Raw genomic sequence first — 26,950 nt, 5'->3', positions numbered from 1 at the left:
ATATAGATTGCGTGTGTAAGTTATATTTTTGCCGATTAACAATACACGCACATACAATTTGCGAAATATGATTCGAATGTTCGGATCGTCGAGTAATGCATTTTCTTTGCAATGGCTTATATATATTTATCTCAATTTAATATAAATAAACAATTCTTACTCATATACTCCTGTGTATTCTTTTCCTATTCCTTTTCTGTCCTTTTCTATCCTTTTCTATTGAGCGCGAAAGTTATAGTGAGCGTGCGAGCAAGCGTGCTCCAAAAGAGACAAGCGCGAAATGAGGCGGCCGACGGACAACGACACCCGCGAGTATCGAAACGCGCTCGATTCTAAGATGAATAGAATCTTAACACTTTTGCTGTATTAATCGTACGCGAGATACGATTGTAATTCGCACGCGGCGGATAAACAGCGATAAATCGTCTGTCTCGGGATAGCCCCGGTAGTCACACAACGGCACTGAAATATGTCTATTTCTACGAACGAGACCGAATCTTTATCTCACTTGAGTAGCGTACTCGCGTCAAAGCACTCTGAGCGGAGTGCGTCGCGCTCGGTTGGCGGCTTACTTTTATATTGTCGTCGCCTTTTCGAAGGATCCAGAAGGTCCCCAAAATTTAGTCATTTCCGCCGACAGTTTTTAGGTGACTTGTTTGTCGCAATTTTACCTTAGATCCTTCGAGAAGGGCGACGATGTTTGTTGTTACCGCGCGTTTTCGCTCGGTCACAGAAAACGCTGCCTCACATCGCGCGCGCGGCGATGACGCGTCGCGCGGCAACAACATGCGAGTTCGAGATTGCTGCAATCTCGAACATCTATCCTGATGAGCGTCCCTTGGTGTGAAAATTCGATCTTGATCGAGGATCATCTACAAAACATTGCAATTAATCTTTGCAACTAATTGTCGCAAAAATAAACATCTCAAGGGATTTTAAGTACAAGATAAATAAACATTTTTCTTCGTGTAAAATTCAACTTCCGTTACTTCGCAGTACTTATGGCGTTTCGCGACAAATTATATTATTATTTTTCGTCGATTATCGAAATTCGAACATAACAGATATCACGAAGATGTTTCAAGACGCATAAGGAATTAGAAAATGCTGTTCGAGCAGTTTTTTTAACATCTAGAAAGTTAATTAACGTATTTAATTACCTCTAATTGTGCGACTTGTGCGTACGTTGTCCGTGGCGTCGTTAAACTAAATTTGAATCGGAAAATTTGAATGGCCGAGCAAACCCGAGGGCGCCCGAAGCTACATTCGCGATTATCAACGCCATCTATGGTCTCTATTTAGATTGAAAAAAAAAATACAATAATCTAATCTCTCTTGAAATATTAGTTTAGATGTGATTTTCGTGAAATAAATGTTAAGCGGGGAACACACACTTTTCCATAAGCGCATAACCATAAACATAAAGAAATTGATTGGTCCACAAATGTATGCATAAGAAAATGAACCAATCAATTTCCTTATACTTATGGTTATGCGCTTATGCAAAAATGTGTGCTCTTCGCTTTAATCTCATTATCGTGTCTTATGTAACGTCCTGCCAATTTTAAAAAACTATATTTTAGCTAGTAATTAAGTACCGCTTTTATCCCTGCAAAATTACCTATGGAATAATTATGTAATCTATTTGCTTTTATTTTAATTGTTAACTAATTTCATTAATCGCTTATTATTTTAGTTCCATATGGCTATTTAGCCTAAAACCTGAATATATTTTAATCCTTTTAGTAATAATAATCGATGGCGCAAGGAATTGAGAATTCCTTGGATCGACGAATCAGGAAGCATTATTTAGAACTAACTAATTGTACAGCAGTGACTTTCTAGAACTAACCTGCTGATTACTTTAAGAACGGACTTGCGAGCGAGTTTCACATTCGAAAATATCGATACTAATATCTAACTTTTAAGATTTTAATATTCAATCATACAGACAAATATATATTTAATAATTACTCATTCTTAAATTGAGGAGTAAATGCGCCGTACTTTATGGAATCATAAAACGTATATAATAATAATTTGTTGAATATTTATAATTATTTTATCCAAAACATCACATATAAAACTTTCAATACTATATTCAATACAATTATACCTTATAAATAATTAAAATCATATTAATTAAAACAGGTTATTATACAATGCGCGAATGCTTCCATAAAGAGATGATTTTAATAAAATTAATATGCTTTATTGTAGTATCGATCAAGCGACCATAAATATAAATTTAAGAGGCTTATATTCTATGGAATCATAAATTATATACATTGCATATAATACAAATAAGTTATCTAAAATATCTATATTTTTAAACTATAGAATGCCATAACTTTAATTAAATTGCCAACTTATTATCAGAACTGAAATAAATAGAACAAATGATTCCATAAATTAATAAGCATAAATATTAACCATATTATTAAGGATTTTATATTATAAAATATTAACTAAGCTTAAGAAGAGAATGCGCATAAGAGGCCTCATGTTAGTGAAACCTGATATTGCGAGCGATAAGTCGAACGGACATGCGACGGCTACGACCACGAGCGCCGAAACTCAATAGTCAGATAAACATATCGATCGACAATTCTCAGAAGAATTGTTGTTAAAAATCTTTCTTCTCAGAAGTCCTTTACTGAATCATTCTAAGAATCTTCCAGAGCGCGACGCGTGTGCTGCGCACGGCCCGAAGACCCCTTGTTTCGACAGTATATAAGCCGGCGATTTCGAACCATCGGGGCAGTCAAATCGGAGCAATCAAATCGGGGCAGTCAAATCAGAGCATTACGTTCATTGCAGTCAAATCGGGGCAGTCAATTCAGAGCATTACGTTCATTGCAGTCAAATCGGGGCAGTCAAATCAGAGCATTACGTTCATTGCAGTCAATTCAGAGCTTTTCAAGCATTCGAATCATTTATTCTTAGCTAACATTATTCATTATTAATTCCTTACTATTTCGTACAAGTATTCGCTCCGTATTATTCGTTCATTGTTCGCGTACTATTCATTATTCCATTTCGATTAATATAATTGTCGATTCAGTGTTAAGGTGTGTAAAACTAAAGAAATAATAAAGAACTTTGTGCATACATCTGTGTACTTTTATCCGGCCTACTTCATCCACGACCGAGGTCTTAAAGGACGAGAGAAGGGCTTAACAAAGTACGATTAGAACTTGAACAGAAGAAAAGATTTTTCTGCCACATTACGGTAAGTACTTACAATTACTATAAATCCCATCTTTCCATAAATATTAGAAACTTTATTTGAATTAACTGACAACCCCTAATATCAATTAATTATCTTTTCATCCTCTAAATAATAAGAAATCCTCTGTTAAGCATTAGCATGTGGCTGATAGTTTCCAGTCAGTCAACTTTAATCTATTATCCTACTATTATTTAAAACACACCCTAATATCAATACTAAGTAAGATTTATAAATTCCATGCAAAATATATACTACTGTTGTCATTTGAACCTGACTTAATCTTGCAACACTTTGCTCTTTTTCCAGAAAATCCATCGTTGCCGAGCGCTTATGGTGCCCCTGGCGACTCCCTCCTTTCTTCCTAAATTCTGAATATAATCCTTAAACCTCGTTGCCGAGCGCTTATGGTGCCCCTGGCGACTCCCTTTTTCCTAAATTTTGACCTCGTTGCCGAGCGCTTATGGTGCCCCTGGCGACTCCCTTTTTCCTAAATTTTGACCTCGTTGCCGAGCGCTTATGGTGCCCTGGCGACTTCCTCCTTTCTTCTTGAATTCTTTATATAACCCTTAAACCTAGTTGCCGAGCGCTGATCGAGGTGCCCTGGCGGCGTTTCCTATCAATTTAAAAATCTCCCACAAGAAATGACAACAGGAGATTAAATTAAAATCAAATTTATTATCTAATTTTCTGAACACAACCCAATCCTTGAACCTAGTTGCCGAGCGCTAATTACGGTGCCCTGGCGACATTACACATTCTCCCTAAAATTCCATCGTTGCCGAGCGCTTATTACGGTGCCCCTGGCGACATTCGATCTCTTTTCTAAACCTTCCCTTTCTATCAGAAATTTAGAGTCATAATATAATCAAGTATTGATATTAAATAAAAGACCTTATCCTTTAGGCAATTCTCATAATAAATTAATTCGATCTAACTAACTCTCTATTATTTAGTGTCCACAATTTGTTAACTATCCTTAATTTCTATCATAATGTTCCTTTTCAAATCTTAATTCTCTAACTCTTACGGTTTCTAATTAATATATATATATCTTAAGTAACAAGCCCCTTGCATATGGTGAACCCGCAATACAAGCGGACTTGCCGCTAAAACGCAACCATAATCGATATCTTTCTTTTATTATAATATTAAAAGTCTATTCTTTAAACCTGATTAACCTTCGAATTACATATACCTAGTTGCGTCTATATCCCTAAAATACCTAGTGAAACTTCCTAGTAACCAAATAGTTCCGCGCCTACATCATTCCCCTAGATCCACTAGATTAGTCCTAGCTCTCGGCGTCCCTGGGGTATAGCCGGTGGAAGCAGGTTGCCCTATAAAAGTAGAAAGCAATCTTTTTCTCACTAACTGAGGTATGGAGAGAGAAAGAGCGTCGCTGAGACGTACATCCGCTTGTATTGCGGGTTCACCATATGCAAGGGGCTTGTTACTTAAGATATATATATATATATTAATTAGAAACCGTAAGAGTTAGAGAATTAAGATTTGAAAAGGAACATTATGATAGAAATTAAAGATAGTTAACAAATTGTGGACACTAAATAATAGAGAGTTAGTTAGATCGAATTAATTTATTATGAGAATTGTCTAAGAAATAAGGTCTTTTATTTAATATCAATACTTGATTATATTATGACTCTAAATTTCTGATAGAAAGAGAAGGTTTAGAAAAGAGGTCGAATGTCGCCAGGGGCACCGTAATAAGCGCTCGGCAACGATGGAATTTTAGGGAGAATGTGTAATGTCGCCAGAGCACCGTAATTAGCGCTCGGCAACTAGGTTCAAGGATTGGGTTGTGTTCAGAAAATTAGATAATAAATTTGATTTTAATTTAATCTCCTGTTGTCATTTCTTGTGGGAGATTTTTAAATTGATAGGAAACGCCGCCAGGGCACCTCGATCAGCGCTCGGCAACTAGGTTTAAGGGTTATATAAAGAATTCAAGAAGAAAGGAGGAAGTCGCCAGGGACACCATAAGCGCTCGGCAACGAGGTCAAAATTTAGAAAAAAGGGAGTCGCCAGGGGCACCATAAGCGCTCGGCAACGAGGTCAAAATTTAGGAAAAAAGGAGTCGCTAGGGGCACCATAAGCGCTCGGCAACGAGGTTTAAGGGTTATATTCAGAATTTAGGAAGAAAGGAGGGCGTCGCCAGGGGCACCATAAGTGCTCGGCAACGAGGTCAAAATTTAGGAAAAAGGGAATCGCCAGGGGCACCATAAGCGCTCGGCAACGTGGTTTGAGGATTATATTCAGAATTTAGAAAGAAAGGAGGGAGTCGCCAGGGGCACCATAAGCGCTCGGCAACGATGGATTTTCGGGAAAAAGAGCAAAGTGTTGCAAGATTAAGTCAGGTTCAAATGACAACAGTAGTATATATTTTGCATGGAATTTATAAATCTTACTTAGTATTGATATTAGGGGTGTGTTTTAAATAATAGTAGGATAATAGATTAAAGTTGACTGACTGGAAACTGTCAGCCACATGCTAATGCTTGACAGAGGATTTCTTATTATTTAGAGGATGAAAAGATAATTAATTGATGTTAGGGGTTGTCAGTTAATTCAAATAAAGTTTCTAATATTTATGGAAAGATGGGATTTATAGTAATTGTAAGTACTTACCGTAATGTGGCAGAAAAATCTTTTCTTCTGTTCAAGTTCTGGTCGTACTTTGTTAAGCCCTTCTCTCGTCCTTTAAGACCTCGGTCGTGGATGAAGTAGACAAAAGTAGATAAAAGTACACAGATGTATGCACAAAGTTCTTTATTATTTCTTTAGTTTTACACACCTTAACACTGAATCGACAATTATATTAATCGAAATGGAATAATGAATAGTACGCGAACAATGAACGAATAATACGGAGCGAATACTTGTACGAAATAGTAAGGAATTAATAATGAATGATGTTAGCTAAGAATAAATGATTCAAATGTTTGAAGAGTTCTGAATTGACTGCAATGAACGTAATGCTGAATGATCTGAATGTAATGCCCCAAACTGACTGCTCCGATTTGACTGCTCCGATTTGACTGCCCCGAAGGTTCGAAATCGCCGGCTTATATACTGTCGAAACAAAGGGTCTTCGGGCCGTGCGCAGCACACGCGTCGCGCTCTGGAAGATTCTTAGAATGATTCAGTGAAGGACTTCTGAGAAGAAAGATTTTTAACAACAATTCTTCTGAGAATTGTCGATCGATATGTTTATCTGACTATTGAGTTTCGGCGCTCGTGGTCGTAGCCGTCGCATGTCCGTTCGACTTATCGCTCGCAATATCAGGTTTCACTAACATGAGGCCTCTTATGCGCATTCTCTTCTTAAGCTTAGTTAATATTTTATAATATAAAATCCTTAATAATATGGTTAATATTTATGCTTATTAATTTATGGAATCATTTGTTCTATTTATTTCAGTTCTGATAATAAGTTGGCAATTTAATTAAAGTTATGGCATTCTATAGTTTAACTATATAGATATTTTAGATAACTTATTTGTATTATATGCAATGTATATAATTTATGATTCCATAGAATATAAGCCTCTTAAATTTATATTTATGGTCGCTTGATCGATACTACAATAAAGCATATTAATTTTATTAAAATCATTTCTTTATGGAAGCATTCGCGCATTATATAATAACCTGTTTTAATTAATATGATTTTAATTATTTATAAAGTATAATTGTATTGGATATAGTATTGAAAGTTTTATATGTGATGTTTTGGATAAAATAATTATAAATATTCAACAAATTATAGTCAACAAATTATTATTATATACGTTTTATGATTCCATAAAGTACGGCGCATTTACTCCTCAATTTAAGAGTGAGTAATTATTATATATATATTTGTCTGTATGATTAAATATTAAAATCTTAAAAGTTAGATATTAGTATCGATATTATCGAGTATGAAACTCGCTCGCAAGTTCGTTCTTAAAGTAATCAGCAGGTTAGTTCTAGAAAGTCACTGCTGTACAACTAGCTAGTTCTAAATAATGCTTCCTGATTCGTCAATCCAAGGAATTCTTAATTCCTTGCGCCATCGATTATTATACTAAAAAGATTAAAATATATTCAGGTTTTAGGCTAAATAACCATATGGAACTAAAATAATAAGCGATTAATGAAATTAGTTAACAATTAAAATAAAAGCAAATGGATTACATAATTATTCTATAGGTATTTTGTAGGGATAAAAGCGGTACTTAATTACTAGCTAAAATATAGTTTTTAAAATTGGCAGGACGTTACAAGAGCAATCTTTTTCTCACTAACTGAGGTATAGAGAGAAAAAGAGCGTCGCTGAGAAGTAACACTAGCAATATAGTAGTATTACATAACTACTATATGGGACAAATGCTCGGTCTAGATATACTATGTCTATGGTTTAGATTGACAAATTAAATAAATTACTAAAATAAATATTAATTATAAAAATAATAGTTATTTTTATTCAATTTTTTATCATAATCTGTGAAACTGTTAAACTGTCGATCTGTCAAACTGTCAAACGACACGAGTGAAGTAAGTCATATTTTTTATTTTTACAAAAAAGATTTTTTTTAGCCATTGATACATACCGTAAATAAAACTCACCAAATAATGCGTTTTACACATACAGGACCGCCGCCATTTTCTCTAAAGCCATTGTACAATGCAAAGCAATAAAGCCTTTGCAGAATGCGAGGCGATAGCGATAGGCAATATCCAATGAGAACACTGCTTTTTCGAAAAAGTAGATCTTTTATTGATTATCATTTATCGCTATTCTCTTGTTCTTATCGCTATCGTCTCACATTGTGCAAGGGCTTTAAATCTTTCATTGGATATCGTCTATCACTATTGCTATTGACTGCGTTCAGCAGAAAAAGCAACTGTGTAAAATTCTTTAATATGATTGGTTTATGCATTTAGATCCGGCTGGAATTAAGGGCAAGATCCAATCATATTAAAGAATTTTATAATAGTTGCAAAGCTGCTTTTTCGGCTGAATGCAGCCATTGTCTTGTTTCTATCGCTATCGCCTCGCATTGTGCAAAGACATAGCGATATAAGAGAATAGCGATAACGAAAGGCAATATCCAATGAGAACATTGCTTTTTTGAAAAAGTAGATCTGTCATTGAATATTGCCTATCGCTATCGCTATTTCCTTATTCTTATCGCTATCGCCTCGCATTGTACAAGGGCCTTTAGAATGCGGCCTAATTTGGCTCATGATGACAGCGCTTTCTTCAAGTAAAATTCAGCTGAGTTCAGCTTGTACGTAACAAACATGGCTCCAGAGATAGAAAACATGACACGATAGAAATGAACAAGAATAAGCAAGTTATTGCTGATTCAATCACGCTCGTGATACTACACTGTCCACGGACACTTTGTAAAACTCGATTAATCGGATCTAACTTGTCGTGATGCTAAATAACGTCAAAAGTGAGATGATAATCGACGAGTGCAAGCGCAGCGAAGAAGACAATCCGCGGAGACAAGCATTGTCCAGAACAGATCTAGGATTTCGACCGCAAAAGGAATTAGTGTACAATAAATTGTTACCATACGCGGATAAGCTTGACGTAGAATCGCGAGTATGGCTCGCCGAGATCAAAGGAAACCTAGGACGTGCAGTCATGCTACGAGAGCTCAAGCCAGGATGTGTTTTTTGGACAAATAGATTGAATATGTGAGCAATATGTATAGCCTCGCTCTTGGCATCATAAATTTTTTAGATATTACATCATACTAATTTATTTATTAATATTGATTTTGCATTGTCTTCTAGATATATAAAACTATATGGGATGAAATTTAGTAAGGAAGATCATATAGCGTTTGTAAAATTAATATACGAACTTGTTACCATACCAAATTTAGATCCAAATCTTGTCAACAAATTTGGTACTACCTTAATTCTACTACTGAAGTAAGGGGAATAGAATTAAAGAGCATTGTAAATTTAGTTTGTACATTAGACATTTTTATATTGACGATTTGCTATCGAAAATAGTTTCAAAAGACACTATATACAGAATATTAAAAAAAAAATGGTTTAGGACTTTAAGAGCAGATAATACTCATGAAATGGAGGAAGAAGAAAAAAATTCTAATAAATATGAATCAAAAAATTAATATTGTTGGAGTTATGAATTACTTTTCAACAATAGATTATCTTACCATTTCTTCATCTAAAAGAAGAATTTCTTCCAAAAGAAACAAAGAATTCTTTAAACTGCAAAGTTTATAGATTTTCTACATGTCTTTCTTTTATCACATAAGCTTCACATTTTCGTACCACAGAACTTTTTAAAAAATTCCCAGCTTTGCTTTAACTATTTGATAGACATTTTATATTCTCTGATGTAGTTTATCATAATATTTTTACCTCGAGCATGAGAGCACTAGAAGCAAGAAAGTTATTTATTTAACCAAAATGAAGAATTGTTTATAACTCCAATAATATTAATTTAACGACCTATATTTATTGAGATTTTTTTTTTATTCCATGAGAATTATTTGTTTGTAAACTCCTGAATCCTTTTTTTTTAACACCCTCTATATACTTATACACACATACATATATATAGATACTCTATTGGACATAGTTAATCTCATTTTTTTTTTTTTTTAGGAAAAAAGAATTAATTAGTCCTGATGAGCTAGAACTTGCATGGAGACCTTTATATGAAATAATACGTCCCTTAAAAGAGAATTCAGCAGAAATATATCGTCAACCTTTATGGTTGAAAAATATATTACATTGCGTAATTCGCTCCGTAAAGATTTATTTCCCTGTAAGAATAATTTTTTTAAAAAAGGAGGCATTTCTTTTTTCCTTTTTCATTCAGCATGTAACTAATTCTATATTTAACAATATTGTTGCAACAGTTGAATGCCACGCAAGAAATATTAGATGAGCTAAGACCAACATTCTGTCCTTTTGATAGTATGACAATGTGTACAAGTCTTCAGACTTTAGAATGTTTTTTACCATTGCAACTACCTCCTAAGCATCATTCTATTGGACATCAGTTATGGTTTGATGAATTTATGACTATATGGAAAGTGTGTCACAATGCGCCACAGTGGGAAAACAATATGATGTGGTTAATGGCAAGATTGGCAACTCACAATATTGGATACATTGACTGGGAACCACATTTTCCCTTAATGTTCACTAGATTTATACGGTGCTTAAATTTGCCAGTAACATACAAGCAAACACAAAACAGCAAGAATCATAAACTAGAAATAGCACCAATAGCTCTATGGATAGTAGCGGTTTTGGTAAGATTGCCCGATTAATATGTGAATAGTAAGATATATTTTTTTAAAGTATGTGTATATACAGGGTGTCCGATAATTTGCGGATTACCCTTTAAGGGAAGGTAGAGTGTTATTCTGAATAGAAAAGTCCTGTACCATTTTGTGATTTTCTCAATATTTAAGAAAATATTAATTTTAAAAGATCAGCCAATGAAGTGCCGCGAAAAGCTCGTGGCGCGAAAATGCCTCCCACTATCAATTGATACTCGGTCTGCGGCGAAGCAATGGGAGGAGCAGTTTGCGAGCATGCTTCGCTATGGCAACCAAAAGAAATACACACATAATGCGCGCTCCGTTTTATATATGTGATCTTTTCATTATGTGTGTATTTTTTTCACAGTGGGAGGCATTTTCACGCCACGAGCTTTTCGCGGCACTTCGTTGGCTAATCTTTTAAAATTAATATTTTCTTAAATATTGAGAAAATCACAAATTGGTACAGGACTTTTCTATTCAGAATAACATCCTCTACCTTCCCTTAAAGGGTAATCCGCGAATTATCGGACACCCTATATATATATATATACATACGTACATATACATACGTATACACACACACACACACACACATACATATATATACATATATATACATATACATACATATACATATATATACATATATATATATATATATATATATATATATATATATATATATATACATACATAGAGAGAGAGAGAGAGAGAGATTGATTCAGAACAAGTGTAAGAAAAATTTGATATATTGTTCGGAAAGTTATTCTGAATAAAAAGTGTCATAGGTCCTATTTTCAATATATATTTTTCAATATATATATATATATATATATATATATATATATATATATTTTGCAAGTTTTAAAATTTTCTCAAGAATGAGAATTTATTATGAACATAAACTAAAAATAAATAATATTTTATATTTTTCTATTGTGCTTTAATTTCCTAAAAATTACATTGTATCAAACATGTGATTTTACTAAGCAGTAATAAAATTTTAAAACTTCTGTGATTACATAAGTGTATTGGGAATTTATATTCATATGACAATTTTTATTTAAAATAATTCTTTCCACAAATATTTTAATTTCAAAGCTTTTTACACTTATTCAGAATTATCCTGTAATATTTATTTCTTGCATATATACATTAATTTTACTCATATATATGCATATATATATATATATATATATATATATACATACATATATATCTTGTACAGGGAAATGGCTCAAGTGCACAGATGTATTTGGAAAAATTTCTAAAAACTATAGAAACATATTTTTATCCAGCCAATTTTGGACGATGGTTTGGAAAGTTAAAGGAACTTCTTATCAAACTTCCATATCACTTTATTTTACGCTTACACAAGTATGTAGATATTTAATATTTGCACCTTGATTATAATATTTATATTATTTTATATTATTTTCTACAAAAATTTTCCCTCTTCCCCATCTCAGCACAAGTAAAATTTATTTTAAAATATATTTTTAAGATAACCAATTAAATAAATATACTTATGATTTCAGAGAAAGATATGCGAAGGTAACATGGGAAACTTCAATTCCCGATAATTACAAATTAACTGATAGTGATGTTGATGCCTTTGTTAAAAGTATGTTGCCTGTAGCTATGACAGCTATGTTCAGTAAATTTGGTGTAAATGACGCCTGCCACGCTTTACAGTACCTTGCTACTATGAGACCGAATTTAGTAATACCAGATATGTTAGAAAGAATGTATTCTACATTTGATTCCTTGACTGAACCGCATAAACTTACAGCCTCAATGATCTGTATGGTAGCTGTTGCCAGACCAATGGTGCAAGGTTCTAGGAATATAAACACAGGTACAAAATTAACAATTTATAGATATATTCAGGAACAATTTAACAAAATAAATATCAGATATTCTTATAGCTTACATTAAAAGAGTTGATTTTGAGATCTTTTTCATAATAGCATTTAAGGTCAAATGGATATCTCTGTTTGATGCATTTGTTGAAATCGTATATTTATATATAACATTTTTTTCTCAAATGTCTTATTTTTGAGATATTTTACCGGTCCGATACTTTTTCCTCACCCGGTATATCTATCTCTCTCATGTATATATATAATTTTATCTTTGTTTTCTACAGGTTACACATTCTTGGAAGGACCATCGCACGTATTGCCATTGCTGTTTTCATCATTACCTGGGATCGATCCAAATGATATTGGAAAATGTTTTGCTACGTTCCGTTTCATTTCCGTTTATGCCACGCTAATCCCCATTGTGGATTCCTCTAGATCAATTGCGATTATGACAGAGAATGAAAGGATGATTTGCGAAGCGACATCGCGTTTCGAAGATTTTATACTGCAATTTCTGGACAGGGTATTCATGTTCATAGATTCCAGTTCGTTGGAAAGCGTGCGGCTCGAAAACCGCGGCGGTAACTTGAAAAGCAAACTGGAGTCGATCGCGGAAACAGCACTCTCTGGCGTATGCACGACACTTTTGATGGAGACCAGTGACGCGATTTTCGAGAGTGCTTTGCATAAATTACGTACGTTCATGACAGAACGTATTCTCGAGACAAAAGTTGCAGGCCAATTGGCAGCGGTTGTGTGCAAGAGTTTCTCTCGCTTTAATGGGCGCGATACACTGCATGCGCTGGTGCCTGTACTTACACAAACTATCTTACCGCTTGTTAATGAAGAAGAGGATGTATTGAAGGAAGAGAATTTGGATCATCGCCTTCTACATGCTATGCTCATATTGTCCGCGATTGTCGATACTCCAGGAAATAACTTGATACCACATATGGACACGCTGCTCAAGGTCCTCGATCGCGTTCTTCTCTTAAGATCGATAGACGGAAATAAACTAGCCTGTCATCTACTAAAATGTATTCTCTGGTCATTGTCGACTATTACTCCATGCCAATATAAGTCCAGCAAGAGAGACTACAATGATCCTAACTATCCTTACATTAGAGATTGGGGTCAAAGCGTAGATATTGATAACTTTTGCATCAAATGGTATATTCCTGGCGAAGAAGAGATTGCTGCTATTCAACGAATATTCTCAAGATATTTGACAATTCAAATTGACAAGCTTAATAGATACTGCAAAGATTCTAGAGTTCTAGATAGGTCAGTTCGCACAATTTTTATTTCAATATTTTATATTTGAATTTATCTACAGAATTTAAATTTATAATAAAAAGCACATACAAGTTAGATTACTTTGCATTAATAGAAAACAAACTTATGTAAAATATATATTGAGCCTTATGTAAAATGTTTAGATTAAATTTCAAATGATGCATATATATATATATATATATATATATATATATATATAATAATAATAATAATAATAATAATAATAATAATTATATGAATAATTGTAGGGAGGAGTTGTTCTCCAGTTTAAACATCATATGCAGCATTATTAGAGGTTCCGAATCTGTCCTACCAGTTTGGACAGAAACACCACTTGAAGTAGTCAAATCTTCCTTAGAGTGGAATGTATCTGTATTGCCTGTATATGGAATGAGCGGACATGTTACAATGCCTGATGGTAGCAATGTTAGGCATCATCTCACTGAGATTATGAGCCGAGTCCAACAAACGATGCTTAAAAATGCAGAAGACAATACGAAGAGTTTCTTTGCATTAATACGGGTGCGTGTGTGTGTGCGCGCGCGCGCGTGGTGTGTGTGTGTGTGCGTGCGTGCATGTGTATGTATGTATGTTTTTATGCATGTGTGTTACGCGTACATATGCATATAAATCATTTCATGAAGATTTTACTCGGATATCAATATTTTTGCTAGTAGAACTCATCAATCTCGTCACACACACACACACACATTGTACAAAAATGTGTACATGTATATTCACAATTTTTTTTGTGCAATATGTGTGTGTGTGTGTAATGATAATTTATTGAGTTTTACTAGGAAAAGGACAAAATCAATTTTTTTTTAAAGACACAATATAATATCTTATAAGAAGGATACATAATGCAAACAATTTTTAAATATAATAAATTTTATAATTAAAACATTTTTTTTGTTAAAATAATAAAAATACATAACACAATAATTCGCTTCAATGCAGATTAAAAAAATAAAAGAAGTTTCAAAAAGCAAGAATCAATAATATATATTATAGTAGTCTGGCGCCTTGCTCACTAACAATAAATCATGGCTTAGATAGGTTCTTATAATGTTTTTACAACTTGATACATAGAAACATAAATTTTTTAATGCGTTTTTTTTTGCAAGTGTTTAAGAGTTAGGTCGTATTATTTTATCATGGGCTAGTGGAGGAGTAGGACTATAATATACAGGGTGAATCATTTCAATCAATACACGCAAATATCTCGTAAAGTAAGATGGAAAAAAATATTTTATACAAAAGTTGTAGAGTTAAGAGGGGAACCTGATGGTGATCTTGACTTTGATCTTGGAATCAAATTTAGGGGTCATCTTAAGGTCAACTTGATTTTCTTAAGTGGAATTACCAATTTCTTATATCATATTCTTGTAGCTGGCGTCAAGACATTTTCAAAACATTATAATAAAATATTTTTTCATAAAGTACTTTTTGAGTTATGAGACTTGAAAAATCGTATGCTGCGCGTAACACGGCAGCATACGATTTTTAATTCATAATATTTTTAATTCTATTTCTTTTAACGCTACCCAGGAACAACGTGGACGTAGTAGTTTTTTATTCCCCTTGGAGTGCTTGAGTTTAGTGTGAGTCTCTTTGCTGGTGCCTCATGTCTGCTGTGTTATGCGCAATACGATTTTTCAAGAACTTTTGTATAAAATATTTTTTTCTATTTTGCTTACTTTACGAGATATTTGCGTGTATTGATTAAAATAACTCACCTTGTATATTAGACTTGGCGAAATTGGAGAGTGCTATGTCTGATATTTCCCTTGTTAGATACTTATTAAAGTAAAAGTTTTAGATACAACATTTCGAAGGATATTTGTGGGAAAATGCTATTTTATATATTTTTTAAATTTGCTAAACTTATGTGTTTTATTACTTTTTCAAAAATATTTTATTTAAATTACAGATTTGGTCTAGTTTGTTACTGGGAAAAATACGATTGCGCGAATCGCATGATGAACGACGTAAGACTTTTCAAGTCGCCAAAAGGATATTTGAAGATAAATTGATAGGAAACAAGGACCGGATGGGTCCATTGATACTGGAACGTTGTGATATTCAGCATGAGCTCCGAATACTCGCGCAATCGATCGCATTAACGGAGATTCATAAACGAATAATGTTGGAGCTATTCACGCTAGCGATAAGCAGATACGCAGATGTGCGTTCGAAAGCTCAATTCAGCCTTTTCTCTGCCCTAAAAAATTTCCCATATTCTTATACATTTATAGTTCCCCGTCTTATTGATATTTTGGCAAAAGATACCGAAGAATATCACGATGCGTATAAGGTAATAATGATAGTTATAAAAATGCTAATTATTAAGAATAATTGCTGAAAAAATAATAACATTAAATTTTTAAACTATTTGAAAACAGGGTGTTTTATATATGCTGCTTGGACCGCAACATGTTCCCATTATTACAGAGAGAGACTGGAGTGTGTTGAAATCACTGTGGCCAGCCATCGTACTTTCCAAGCCATCAGAAAAACTTTCTGTGATTCGACTTAAGGAGAATATTGTAAATACTATAAGCAAATACTTTTATATGAATACAATCGAACTCCAAATACCTGACAGATGCCTGATAGCTGCGCGCACATTGTGGAAAAATTTCCCGCAACCGACACTGCCGCAGCCTAATGAGATTGAAACACAAGAGGGCGCACAAAACTTAAAGCAATTTAGTGAATCTAATCTAATGATGTATACCGGTTTGCTTGATGAACTATTACGTTGTATACTTGAAGAATCTCTACACTGGCGACATAAATTAATGGCAATGAGTTTTATACGGGATTTGGTTCAGCCAAATCAAATCTATTCCGCAAAAGTAGTGCGTTATTTCTTGCAAGCGCTTATACATGATTCCTTGGAAGAAAGAAAGATTGCTATTAAAGTAGTAGTATTTATGTTAAAACAACAAAAGCAAAAACATCCAAAAGTATGCAATTTTTATTACATGTACAATAAATATTAATTATTTATATAAATTGTTGGTTATACATTAAAATGTTTACTTAAAGGTGACAGTTGACATATGCAGTCTGTCTAACAAGAACATGTTAAAGGAGAGCTCAGAAGGTCAAAATATTACGCCCGGAATAAGAAGTGACAATTCTTGGCTTCAATACAATTATGAGACTCGTCCGTTGACTACCGAGCAATGGGATGAATGTAGATACGTTCATCAACCATACGTGGGCTATTATGTCTGGCCAAAAACTTTGGAAGTATATGCGCCTTCATCTCAACAGCCATGCCTCGATATGCAAATGCGTGAGCTAACAGATTGCGAGCGAGAAGTCCATCTCTTTTTTGACAATCCACAGAACATCGAGAAGTTCATAAGTTACCTCAGTCTGGAAGAGAAGAAGGGCAAAGACAAATTCAATGCGTCCAGATGTTTTCTATTTAAAGGCTTGTTTCGCAATCATGGAATCGTCTACTTGAAACATTTTTTGCCGCATTTGCAGCGACTGGTGACGGACAAGCACGAGAGCAGCCAACGATGCGCCGCGGAAATCACAGCTGGGATCATCAGAGGTGCCAAGCATTGGCCATTTCAGATGGTGTGCGACATGTGGCAAGCGTTGTTGCCCATTATAAGAATCGCGATTGTGAATCTAACAGAAGAAACTGTCGTAGACTGGGGTATATGCCTCGCGACGGCACAACAACGTAGGGATCCAAATAGGCACCACTGGCTACTAGAGTGCCTGATGGAGGAGCCGCTTCTGAAAGACTCAGAATCTTCCTTCGTAGAATGCGGTCGTCTTTACGTGCTGCAAGGCGCCTTGAATCAACAGTCGTGGCGAGTCACAGAGTTACTGCAACGTCTATTAGTGCGCTTGGAAAATCGATTACTCACTAATCCGTTTCAGAACGTTCGTGAACGCCTAGGATCAGTGCTGGTTACTGTATTCGACGCTGATCTAAAATTTCCGCATGGCTCATCCGACACTGCAATACCGCAAATGCAGACTTTGATTGATAAAATTATACCAAAACTGAAACAACTTATAGAGGACGATGATGCAACCAAATTAAATGGTTTAGATAAAGAGAATTTATTACAAAAAGTTGCTAATGTTTCATTCGATGAATTAAAGGAAGTATCCATAGCAGAAGAAGAGGAAATTCCTAAGAGATTGCTAAAAACTGTCTGCAAATGGATTATAAATAGTCTATCTCGTTCGCAATACGCTGCGAGATCAGGATATTATGAGATATTTCCGATTATATGTCAATTAGAAAGCTCGGAAGCGGACGAAGAACTAAATAAGTTGTGTTTATGTACCCTGGCAACGCTCGCGCAAGCGTTCACATTGCCAGAAGTTATGTCAATAGCATTGACCGCTGTGAAGACAATGTCCGAGCACTCGTCATGGTCTGCTAGATTCACTAGCTTGGAATTCCTTCAAGTATTAGTCTTTCATAACATGGGTATAATTCTTAGTAACATATCGTGGATTGATTGCGTTAAGAATATCGTTCTGCGCTTATTAGAGGATGAGCGTTTAGAAGTCAGGGAGAAGGCCAGTCTGGTACTCGGGGGATTGTTGCACTGCACGTTCATTGCAGATGGAGAAAAATTATTGGCAAGTGGCTAAAATGTTGTTACTTAAAGCTTTTGTCTCACGTAGTAATCGCATTAGCGTTCCAAAAAAGTTGAAGACAAAATATTTTTTATGATTTTAGGAGGAATTCAAGAGAAAGTCGAGGACGCGGTTGCACAAGAAAAATAATCAGACCGATAATGCGTTGAAAAATATAGAAAAGGTCGATGCGATACGTATACGTCATGCAGGTATACTCGGACTATGCGCTTTCATTCGCGCCCATCCGTATGATGTGCCGAAATATGTGCCTTCAGTCTTCGAACATCTCGGTTTTCATATGAATGATCCGCAACCCATACCAGTAATTTTATCATTTTTCTTGATTTTTTCTTTAAATATTTCTTGAATACATTACTAAATATATATATGTTAACAATTGTTCAACTTGGATATATGATTATATTAATGATATATAATCAGTTTTCTTGTAATAAATATTTGACTTACAGATGACAATAAGAAAGACTCTGAGTGATTTCAAACGAACACATTATGATGGCTGGACAGGCATGAATGGTCATGCGCAACATTTTACAGAGGAACAATTGGCTGTCTTACAAGATCTAACGGTGCCACCATCACATTATGCTTGAAAGAGAAAGAGAAAGATCAAAGATTAAATCAGAGAGAGAAAGAGAGAAAGAGATAGGTAGATAGATTAGGGATTAAATTTTATAATTTAATATGCAAGTTTGCATATAATAAAAGTAATAACCGAAACACTAATTCTAATGCAAATTATGTCCGAAAAAAAGATGTAATATGTTCATTAAAAATCAAATGACATTTGATTAGTTATCATTTATATCATTGTCACGTTTGCTATGATTTTTCCAAGGTCAAATGTTGACGTATTATTCAGCCATTATAAACATAGTAATTGAAAAATTTTTCGGCGTTTCTGAAAAGAATGGGAGAATAACTTTTTATATATTGAAACCCAAATAATAGAGTGATCAGAAGATTATTCAATAATGTCTATTTTTAATTATTTATAATTTACGACGTCACTGATCAATAATGGATATTAGAAGCATTTAAAAGACGTCATTTTGAAGATATCTTAAAATTGTTCAAGTAAATTCTTTTATAATTTGTGTATTAAGATTGCTTTGCATGTACAATAGTAACTATTAAAATTTAAAAAAAGAACTGTTAAAATTTCATCAAAGAGCTGTTAAAATTAAAAAAAATATATATTTCTTATATTTATACTGTTTGAAAAATTAAACAAATAAATTTGAATTGTGAAAAAATTAAAATATGACAAAATAATATGGATTTTGACGTCTTTGTAAATGAAACATAATTGTAATTAATATTTTTCTTAATTTATGGCAAAAATTTTTGATTGTGAATATCTGCTGAAATCGATTGGCAGAAACAATAAAAAACGAGTAATTTGCAGAAAGAGAGAGAGACAATATTTTTCTACAATTTTTAGTAAATAACTTTTAAAGGAATAAATGGCTCTAAATCAAGTTTTACACAAATATTTATTAGAATTTTCTTAATATATGTGAAAATTTTTATTTTATTGGTAATATTTTTTCCTTGTCAAATTTATCAATAAGTGCTACAATACACGATTTTCCATAAGAGTAGTAACTTTAAACTTAAATAATTTCCAAACCGTTAAAAAAATTGTGCTCAGTTTTTGTACAGATATTTAAAAGAAATAGTAGAACAGTCTATGAAATTTTCATGCTTTTAATATTTCGATATATGACACAACATTCTTAATTCGCTGCAAATTAAAATTCTCATCTTTTGATCACTTCAATGAATCTACTCAGGATTTTTTTATAAATTTCTGAACATATGTATGTCCTTGACAACATATATCAAGGTCATTGAGATCGCTCTTAATCTTAAGTTTTACCAATCCCTTTCCCGCCAATATTGCATTAGTTTTTTTCGTTTTTCACGGCAAATATGAATCAACAAACGTTTTAATTAGTTTTTCCGTGACCAACAAACAATTGCGCATCGATTGAATTAAGATTAAAAGAAAAATAATATTTTTCCGGTTCACATAAAATTTTATTTCGTATTTTCAAAAAAAATATTAACCAACAAATGTGTTGTAATTAGGCCAACAATCACTAACAAATGACAAACAAACAATTCGTTAAAAAAAAATTATAAAAGTGAATGTTGACCGGCTAATTTTATGAAGTGGTGAAAATCTGCTAATTTTGATCATTATTAACTTTTTTGTAAATATTATATAACTGATGATTTTATGTATAATATGCGAAACGTGCAAAAAGTATGCTTTGCTGTAGTTTGATTTTCTACCACCAGAAATCGTGGTGCTACATGTCAGATCCCAATAGACATTTGTGCTCCATAGTTTATGGTGATAAAAGCTTCGATCTTTTATATTATTTACAGTTATTTCAAGTTATTTCAAGAAATTGTACATACATAACACAACGATAATGAATACGAAAGAAAAAGAGAAGTACATTGAGGAATTCGATTTTCCATATTGCGATGAATCTTCGAAGTATGAAAAAGTTGCAAAAATTGGCCAGGGAACTTTTGGGTAAGCGTAATCTATTTTAAGGTTATGTAATAATGTTATTAAAAGATTTTTATAATTTGTAATGCTTTATTTGTAATTATATTTTTAATTCAGTTAGAATATATATATATATATATATATATATATATATATATATATGCGTGCATGTGTGTGTTAATAATCAACTTTAAAAAAATAAATATCTATATAATGTACATTAATATAATACACACACACACACACATATATATAGTGAATATCAAAACACAGCCTGCATGTTACATAAGTCTGTAACACTAGATTTAGAATTGCGATATATATAAATTTTCATCTTTTTATTGGCGTTAATCTTTATTTTTTCTTATAATTACACTCAAACATATCTATAAATTTTAAAAATTTTATTTGGATTTTTACTAAATATTCTCCATATGAGAGTAGCATATATTATTATTTGTTATTTACATACTTAATTACATTTTAAAGTTTATATTTTGGAGTAGAGTAACATTTGATTAATAAGAACAAAAAATTTTTTTTTTGTGCAGATTAATCAATAAATGTTATTCTATTGTAAGGAATAAATTTTAGAATGCAACCTTGTAGTTTATTAGTCATCTACGATTGAATGAATACATTAATTTACGTCATTGACTTTTTTTCTATTATGATTGCTCATACTATGAAGTTTATATTATTAGTGATATTTATATTCTACACTTTGTACATCCATGAATATTTTTAAGAAGTTATACTGTATTGATTTTTGGATTTTTACTTAATTAAGCTTAAATATTACGATCAAATGATCATGATGAAATAATTATTTAGATTTTATATTATGATATATTTTTTTGTTCAAATTGCATTGCAAGCAATTACACAGCTTGCGATCAATTTTATTATCATTCTTTGCTTTTTATTCTATCCTTGCTATTCACTGTTGCAATAATACAGTCTGAACGTATAAATATTTGACTACTATCTTATACTTACTACTATCTTTTTTTTATATAAAAATGTAATTTATATTTAAAAAATTTAAATCTATTTGAATACATTTTTCAGAAATATGAAAGAAAAATTATATATCCACTGTATTTATTATATAGCTACTATTATATAGCTATTATATAACTACATTATAAATGTGTATTATATATATCTAATTTTTTATCAATTTTTATATTTTAATTAATATATATATTTATTTTACAGAGAAGTATTTAAGGCTAGAGACAAGAAAACGAATAAGAAGTTTGTTGCAATGAAGAAAGTTTTAATGGACAATGAAAAAGAAGGAGTAAGTTTATATAATATAATTATGGTTATATAATAACATAATTCAACCAAAACTTTTATTGAAACACAAGGACAAAATTAATTAAATTTTATAATATTTTTGGTGCTGAATATATTTCCAGTTTTCAAATTCTGTCCAATTCATGTCACAATTTTGAGAAATTTTCAGTTTAAGTTGTAAGAAAGATTATTTTTATTTATTTTTTTTTAAGTATATTTTATATCATATTATAGTTATAGCATGTGACGTATTGGAAAAATTTTATTGCAATCAAAATATACATTACATCATTTCTTTTTTTGAAAAATAGTTTATCAGATTATTTATTAGATTATTAATTTTTAAAAGTAATTTATTACCATTACTCAAATTATAGTTTGATGTTACTCAAATGATAATGAGTTGTTACAATTTTCGTTTCTTTTTTTGAAATTAATATAAAATCAATTTGAACATTTAAAAAATTTACATGTGAAATTTTATTTTATATTAAAATATAAAAAAAATTGATAATTTTAATTGTTATTGATATAAAATGTGTAATAATTTTGCTAATAATAATTAATTTTGAATAAAAAACAACTTTAAAAAGTTATAAAAAAGCTTTTTTAAGAAACAAATATATATATAAAAGCTCTCAGAGTTAAAATCAAATTCTGAAAAAAAGGCAATCAGCCAAGCATAATATATAGAAACGTCTGTCTTTATATTCCATCTCTTTTATTATAGAGTTGTATTATAGAGTTTGTCTTATACAATAAAATATATTGCGCTCCACATAACGCGTTTGGCTCTGATTATCTTTTTTCAGAATTTTAATTAGCTTTTTTAAAATTTTTAAATGCTGTTTTTCTTGCAACTTTAACTGCAAATTTCTCAAAATTATGATGGAGCAATTTGGTATCGAAATCGTATTCAACATTAAAAAAAAAAAAACTATGGAAAGTGATTAGTTTTGTTTTTTTTTTTGTTGTTGTTGTGCACTGTATAATTAAGATATCAAGAATATCTTAATCTGTTATAAAAACCTAGTTTTTTTTTACTCATTTATGTTAATTTGATGTAAAATAGATAACTTTATTTAATATTTTTAAAAAATGTTTTGTAATTTATTTTAAATGTATATATATATATATACACAAGGTGGGACACATTTAACATGTTACAAGCTGTTTTCTCTGAAACTTAATGTCGTACAAAAAATGTTTCAGACAAAATTTAGGATTTTGAGGGAGAAAGAAGTTGATAACCTTGGATTTTAATTAAGAGCATTTTTCAAGGTCATATGAAGATCAATCAAATTTTTTTTAAATCAAATTATTCTAATTTTTTATAATAATTTTTAATAAAATTTTTGTAAATAATAAATCGATTCCTCGCATATTTGATGTAAAAAGTTATAAGGATAGGATCGTTAAAGATTGAATAGTTTACGAAATATTTTATATTTTAATTTCACATAGTTTTACATAAACTATAAAATACCTCGTAAAATATTTATTTTTTGATTATCGTACTGCAATATTTTCATGCATAAAATAATGAGAGAAATCATTTAGTGTAAAGAAAACAGTTGTTTTTAAGAAAAAGTATGAATATGCAACTAGCAGTTACATATAAAATTTTGTTACAGTTTCCTATTACAGCATTACGAGAGATAAAAATATTACAATTGCTGAAACATGAAAATGTTGTCAATCTTATAGAGATTTGCAGAACACGAGGTAAATAATATACTGTTTTATAATTATTAATAAACTATAACGTGTAGATGTACCTGTCACTTTGACAGCATCGTGTCGCTTTAAGCTTCTGCATACAAGATGCATCAACACGTTACATGTGCCAAGAGGCAACGTCTCTTAGCCAATTAATTTTTCGTTCTAATAATAATCGTAAATTGATTAGCTATCGTATCACTTTTTGTCGCGCGGCAAACGTTTCCGCGTCCTGTGTGCAGAAACCATTACATTATGTTATGTAACATGGTATTTTTAATATGTATATATACTACTAATTTTAGTTAAAAAATAATTTTTTATGAAGGTTTTTAATATCTTCTGTTACTTGTAAATGAAAAAGTAAAAATAAAAAATTCAGTTTGCAAGGTCGATTTTATTCTTCCAGAATAAACTTGTACAATAAATAAAAATAATATTACTTGTCAAGACACTTTATGACCAATTATTTTATAAATGTTTGTTCTTATTTAGAAATTTTTCTTTATAAAAATAATCATTAAAATTTTTAAATATAGCTAATTTTTATAATTTTTATATATATATATATATATATATATATATATATATATATATATATATATATATGTGTGTGTGTGTGTGTGTGTGTGTGCTTTCAGCAACTCAATACAATCGGTATCGTTCTACTTTCTATCTAATATTCGATTTCTGTGAACATGACTTGGCTGGCTTGCTGTCAAATGTAAATGTAAAATTTAGTTTAGGAGAGATAAAAAAAGTTATGCAACAATTATTGAATGGTCTTTATTATATACATAGTAATAAGGTGAGAAATTATTACATATTTTATTTTTTATAAGTATTCTTTACATATATTTAATAAGAATATTTTGTTATTTTATAACATAATAATCAGCATCATCATCATTATCACCATATTCATTCACCATTATCCATCATTATATCACCATTCACCATCATTATTACTCTTAATATTATCATTATAATTAATTAAAAGAATTACATTCTACAGGATGGCTTATTTTAATTTATCCACTCAAATATCTTAAAACCTATAAATTTTAGAAGGAAACTTTTCAGATAAAAATTGTTTGGTTCTGAGGGTTGATTGTCAAATAGTGTAAAAAAAAACAAATAATTGTTATAAAAAATATATTGTAAATAATTATACTTTTTTTAAAAACAATTATTTTCTACCAAACAACTTTTGTCTAAATAGTTTTCTTCTAAAACTTATAGATTTTGAAATATTTGAATAAATTAAAATGAGCCATCCTATAATGTTAGATTATTGAATATTTATTATATTTATATATTATTATAAATTAATTCATTAAAGAATAATTAGATTATAATCCAATTATTCTTTAATGAATTAATTTATAATAATAATAATATAATAATAATAATAACAATAAGAATAATAATAATAATAATGATAATGATGATAACACTAGTTATTATTTATTATTATCACGATAAAGATAATAAATGGTAAAAAATAATATATTATTTTATATATCATAGATTTTACATAGAGATATGAAAGCTGCTAATGTCCTAATAACAAAGAATGGTGTACTAAAGTTAGCTGACTTTGGCTTGGCACGAGCATTTAGTGCAAAAAATGGTCATTCAAATCGTTACACAAACAGAGTTGTTACTCTTTGGTACCGGCCGCCTGAACTTCTACTCGGTGATAGGAATTATGGACCTCCTGTAGATTTGTGGGGTGCTGGTTGTATAATGGCAGAAATGTGGACAAGGCATGTATTGCGTTCTCTGTAAATATATCTTGACCAACGTATGTAATTGTTTTATCTTGTGTGTAATTGTATAATTTTATATACAAATATATATATTTGCATATTTTATAAATTCTCAGGTCTCCTATAATGCAGGGTAATACTGAGCAGCAACAGCTTATATTGATTTCGCAATTATGTGGCTCAATAACGACTGAAGTGTGGCCTGGAGTTGAAAACCTAGATTTGTTTAACAAAATGGATCTTCCTAAAGGGCAAAAAAGAAAGGTAAAGAGTCAATAAAAATTTTTTGCATATGCATATATCTGTAGTGACTTTAATAACATATTAACATAATAACATTGACCTTTAATTTATTTTCTAGAATTAATTTATTTTCTAAGAATTAAAATGTATAAAAACCTACATACATGCGTTACATTATATTAAAATTAATAATACATCAAGTTCCAATGATAGCAAATTTTATAGAATTGTTATCATAAAAAGTTTACAAATAATTAATATTATCAATAATTATTAACACAGCTATAAAAGCCTACTCTAGATAGAAAGAAAAAAACTTAATCTTTAACATAAACTTTATTTTAAACTCTTACAAAGAATGAATTATAAATTACTTTTTATTATTACTTTTTTATTAATGTGTTTTTTTTCTTGTATAAATTATACCTATTAATATTTATATTAATTATAACAGAAACATGTTTTCAATTTTATATAATTAATTTATGTGTAATTATATAATTTTATATAATTAATAATATTTAATTTTAATAAATTTGTGTAATTTTAATATGATTTTATATAGGTGAAGGATAGATTAAAGCCATATCTGAAGGATCCTTATGCCTGTGACTTGTTGGACAAACTTTTAATTCTCGATCCTAGCAAAAGATGCGATTCTGACTCAGCCCTCAATCATGATTTTTTCTGGACTGATCCAATGCCATGTGATCTCAGTAAAATGCTGGCACAACATACTCAGAGTATGTTTGAATATCTGGCACCGCCCAGACGACCTGGTCACTTGCGTCATCCACACCATCAAGTACCTGGGGGACCAACTAAGCCGAGTTCCAGTATGGCTGATAGCGGATACCAAGATCGCGTTTTTTAGTACATTTTGTTCCAATATATATAATGTTATATTATATATATATATATATATATATATATATATCGATTTTATATTAAATTCATGTAATTATAATTCCATCTTGTGACATTACTTTGGTATAATTTTGATTTAGTTATAA

The 26,950-nt window shown here is 31.2% G+C and overlaps 2 protein-coding genes across 2 annotated transcripts; both read left to right on the top strand.

Annotated features, from left to right (window-relative positions):
* The first annotated feature begins 8,265 nt into the window (after positions 1-8,265).
* LOC126849753 (proteasome activator complex subunit 4B-like) lies at positions 8,266-19,157 on the top strand. Its single transcript, XM_050591938.1, has 13 exons — positions 8,266-8,944; positions 9,044-9,184; positions 9,890-10,052; positions 10,147-10,545; positions 11,789-11,937; positions 12,099-12,418; positions 12,710-13,709; positions 13,970-14,243; positions 15,655-16,038; positions 16,127-16,693; positions 16,776-18,350; positions 18,451-18,672; positions 18,821-19,157. The coding sequence occupies exons 1-13, from the start codon at positions 8,679-8,681 to the stop codon at positions 18,962-18,964; spliced, it is 5,604 nt and encodes a 1,867-aa protein (XP_050447895.1). The 5' UTR covers positions 8,266-8,678; the 3' UTR covers positions 18,965-19,157.
* Positions 19,158-20,696: 1,539 nt separating this feature from the next.
* Positions 20,697-26,922, top strand: LOC126849782 (cyclin-dependent kinase 9). The gene is made up of 7 exons (XM_050592017.1): positions 20,697-20,922; positions 22,120-22,204; positions 23,838-23,928; positions 24,564-24,730; positions 25,453-25,691; positions 25,811-25,958; positions 26,503-26,922. Exons 1-7 carry the CDS (start codon positions 20,816-20,818, stop codon positions 26,809-26,811), a joined length of 1,146 nt encoding a protein of 381 aa, XP_050447974.1. The 5' UTR covers positions 20,697-20,815; the 3' UTR covers positions 26,812-26,922.
* The last annotated feature ends 28 nt before the right edge of the window (positions 26,923-26,950 follow it).

Source organism: Cataglyphis hispanica, chromosome 5, assembly GCF_021464435.1.
Source record: "Cataglyphis hispanica isolate Lineage 1 chromosome 5, ULB_Chis1_1.0, whole genome shotgun sequence".
In the NCBI taxonomy this organism is placed as follows: Eukaryota; Metazoa; Arthropoda; class Insecta; order Hymenoptera; family Formicidae; genus Cataglyphis; species Cataglyphis hispanica.
This window is presented reverse-complemented; position numbering and strand designations above follow the sequence as displayed.

What these genes read in the sequence shown, in the direction of transcription:
- LOC126849753 (XM_050591938.1), top strand. Translation starts at nt 8,679, where the DNA reads ATGCTAAATAACGTCAAAAGTGAGATGATAATCGACGAGTGCAAGCGC. An exon ending in AAAAGCAAAAACATCCAAAA is followed by an intron (nt 16,694 to 16,775) that starts GTATGCAATTTT and finishes GTTTACTTAAAG; the next exon opens with GTGACAGTTGACATATGCAG. An exon ending in ATGATCCGCAACCCATACCA is followed by an intron (nt 18,673 to 18,820) that starts GTAATTTTATCA and finishes TTTGACTTACAG; the next exon opens with ATGACAATAAGAAAGACTCT.
- LOC126849782 (XM_050592017.1), top strand. Translation starts at nt 20,816, where the DNA reads ATGAATACGAAAGAAAAAGAGAAGTACATTGAGGAATTCGATTTTCCA. An exon ending in ATTGGCCAGGGAACTTTTGG is followed by an intron (nt 20,923 to 22,119) that starts GTAAGCGTAATC and finishes TTTATTTTACAG; the next exon opens with AGAAGTATTTAAGGCTAGAG. An exon ending in TGGACAATGAAAAAGAAGGA is followed by an intron (nt 22,205 to 23,837) that starts GTAAGTTTATAT and finishes ATTTTGTTACAG; the next exon opens with TTTCCTATTACAGCATTACG.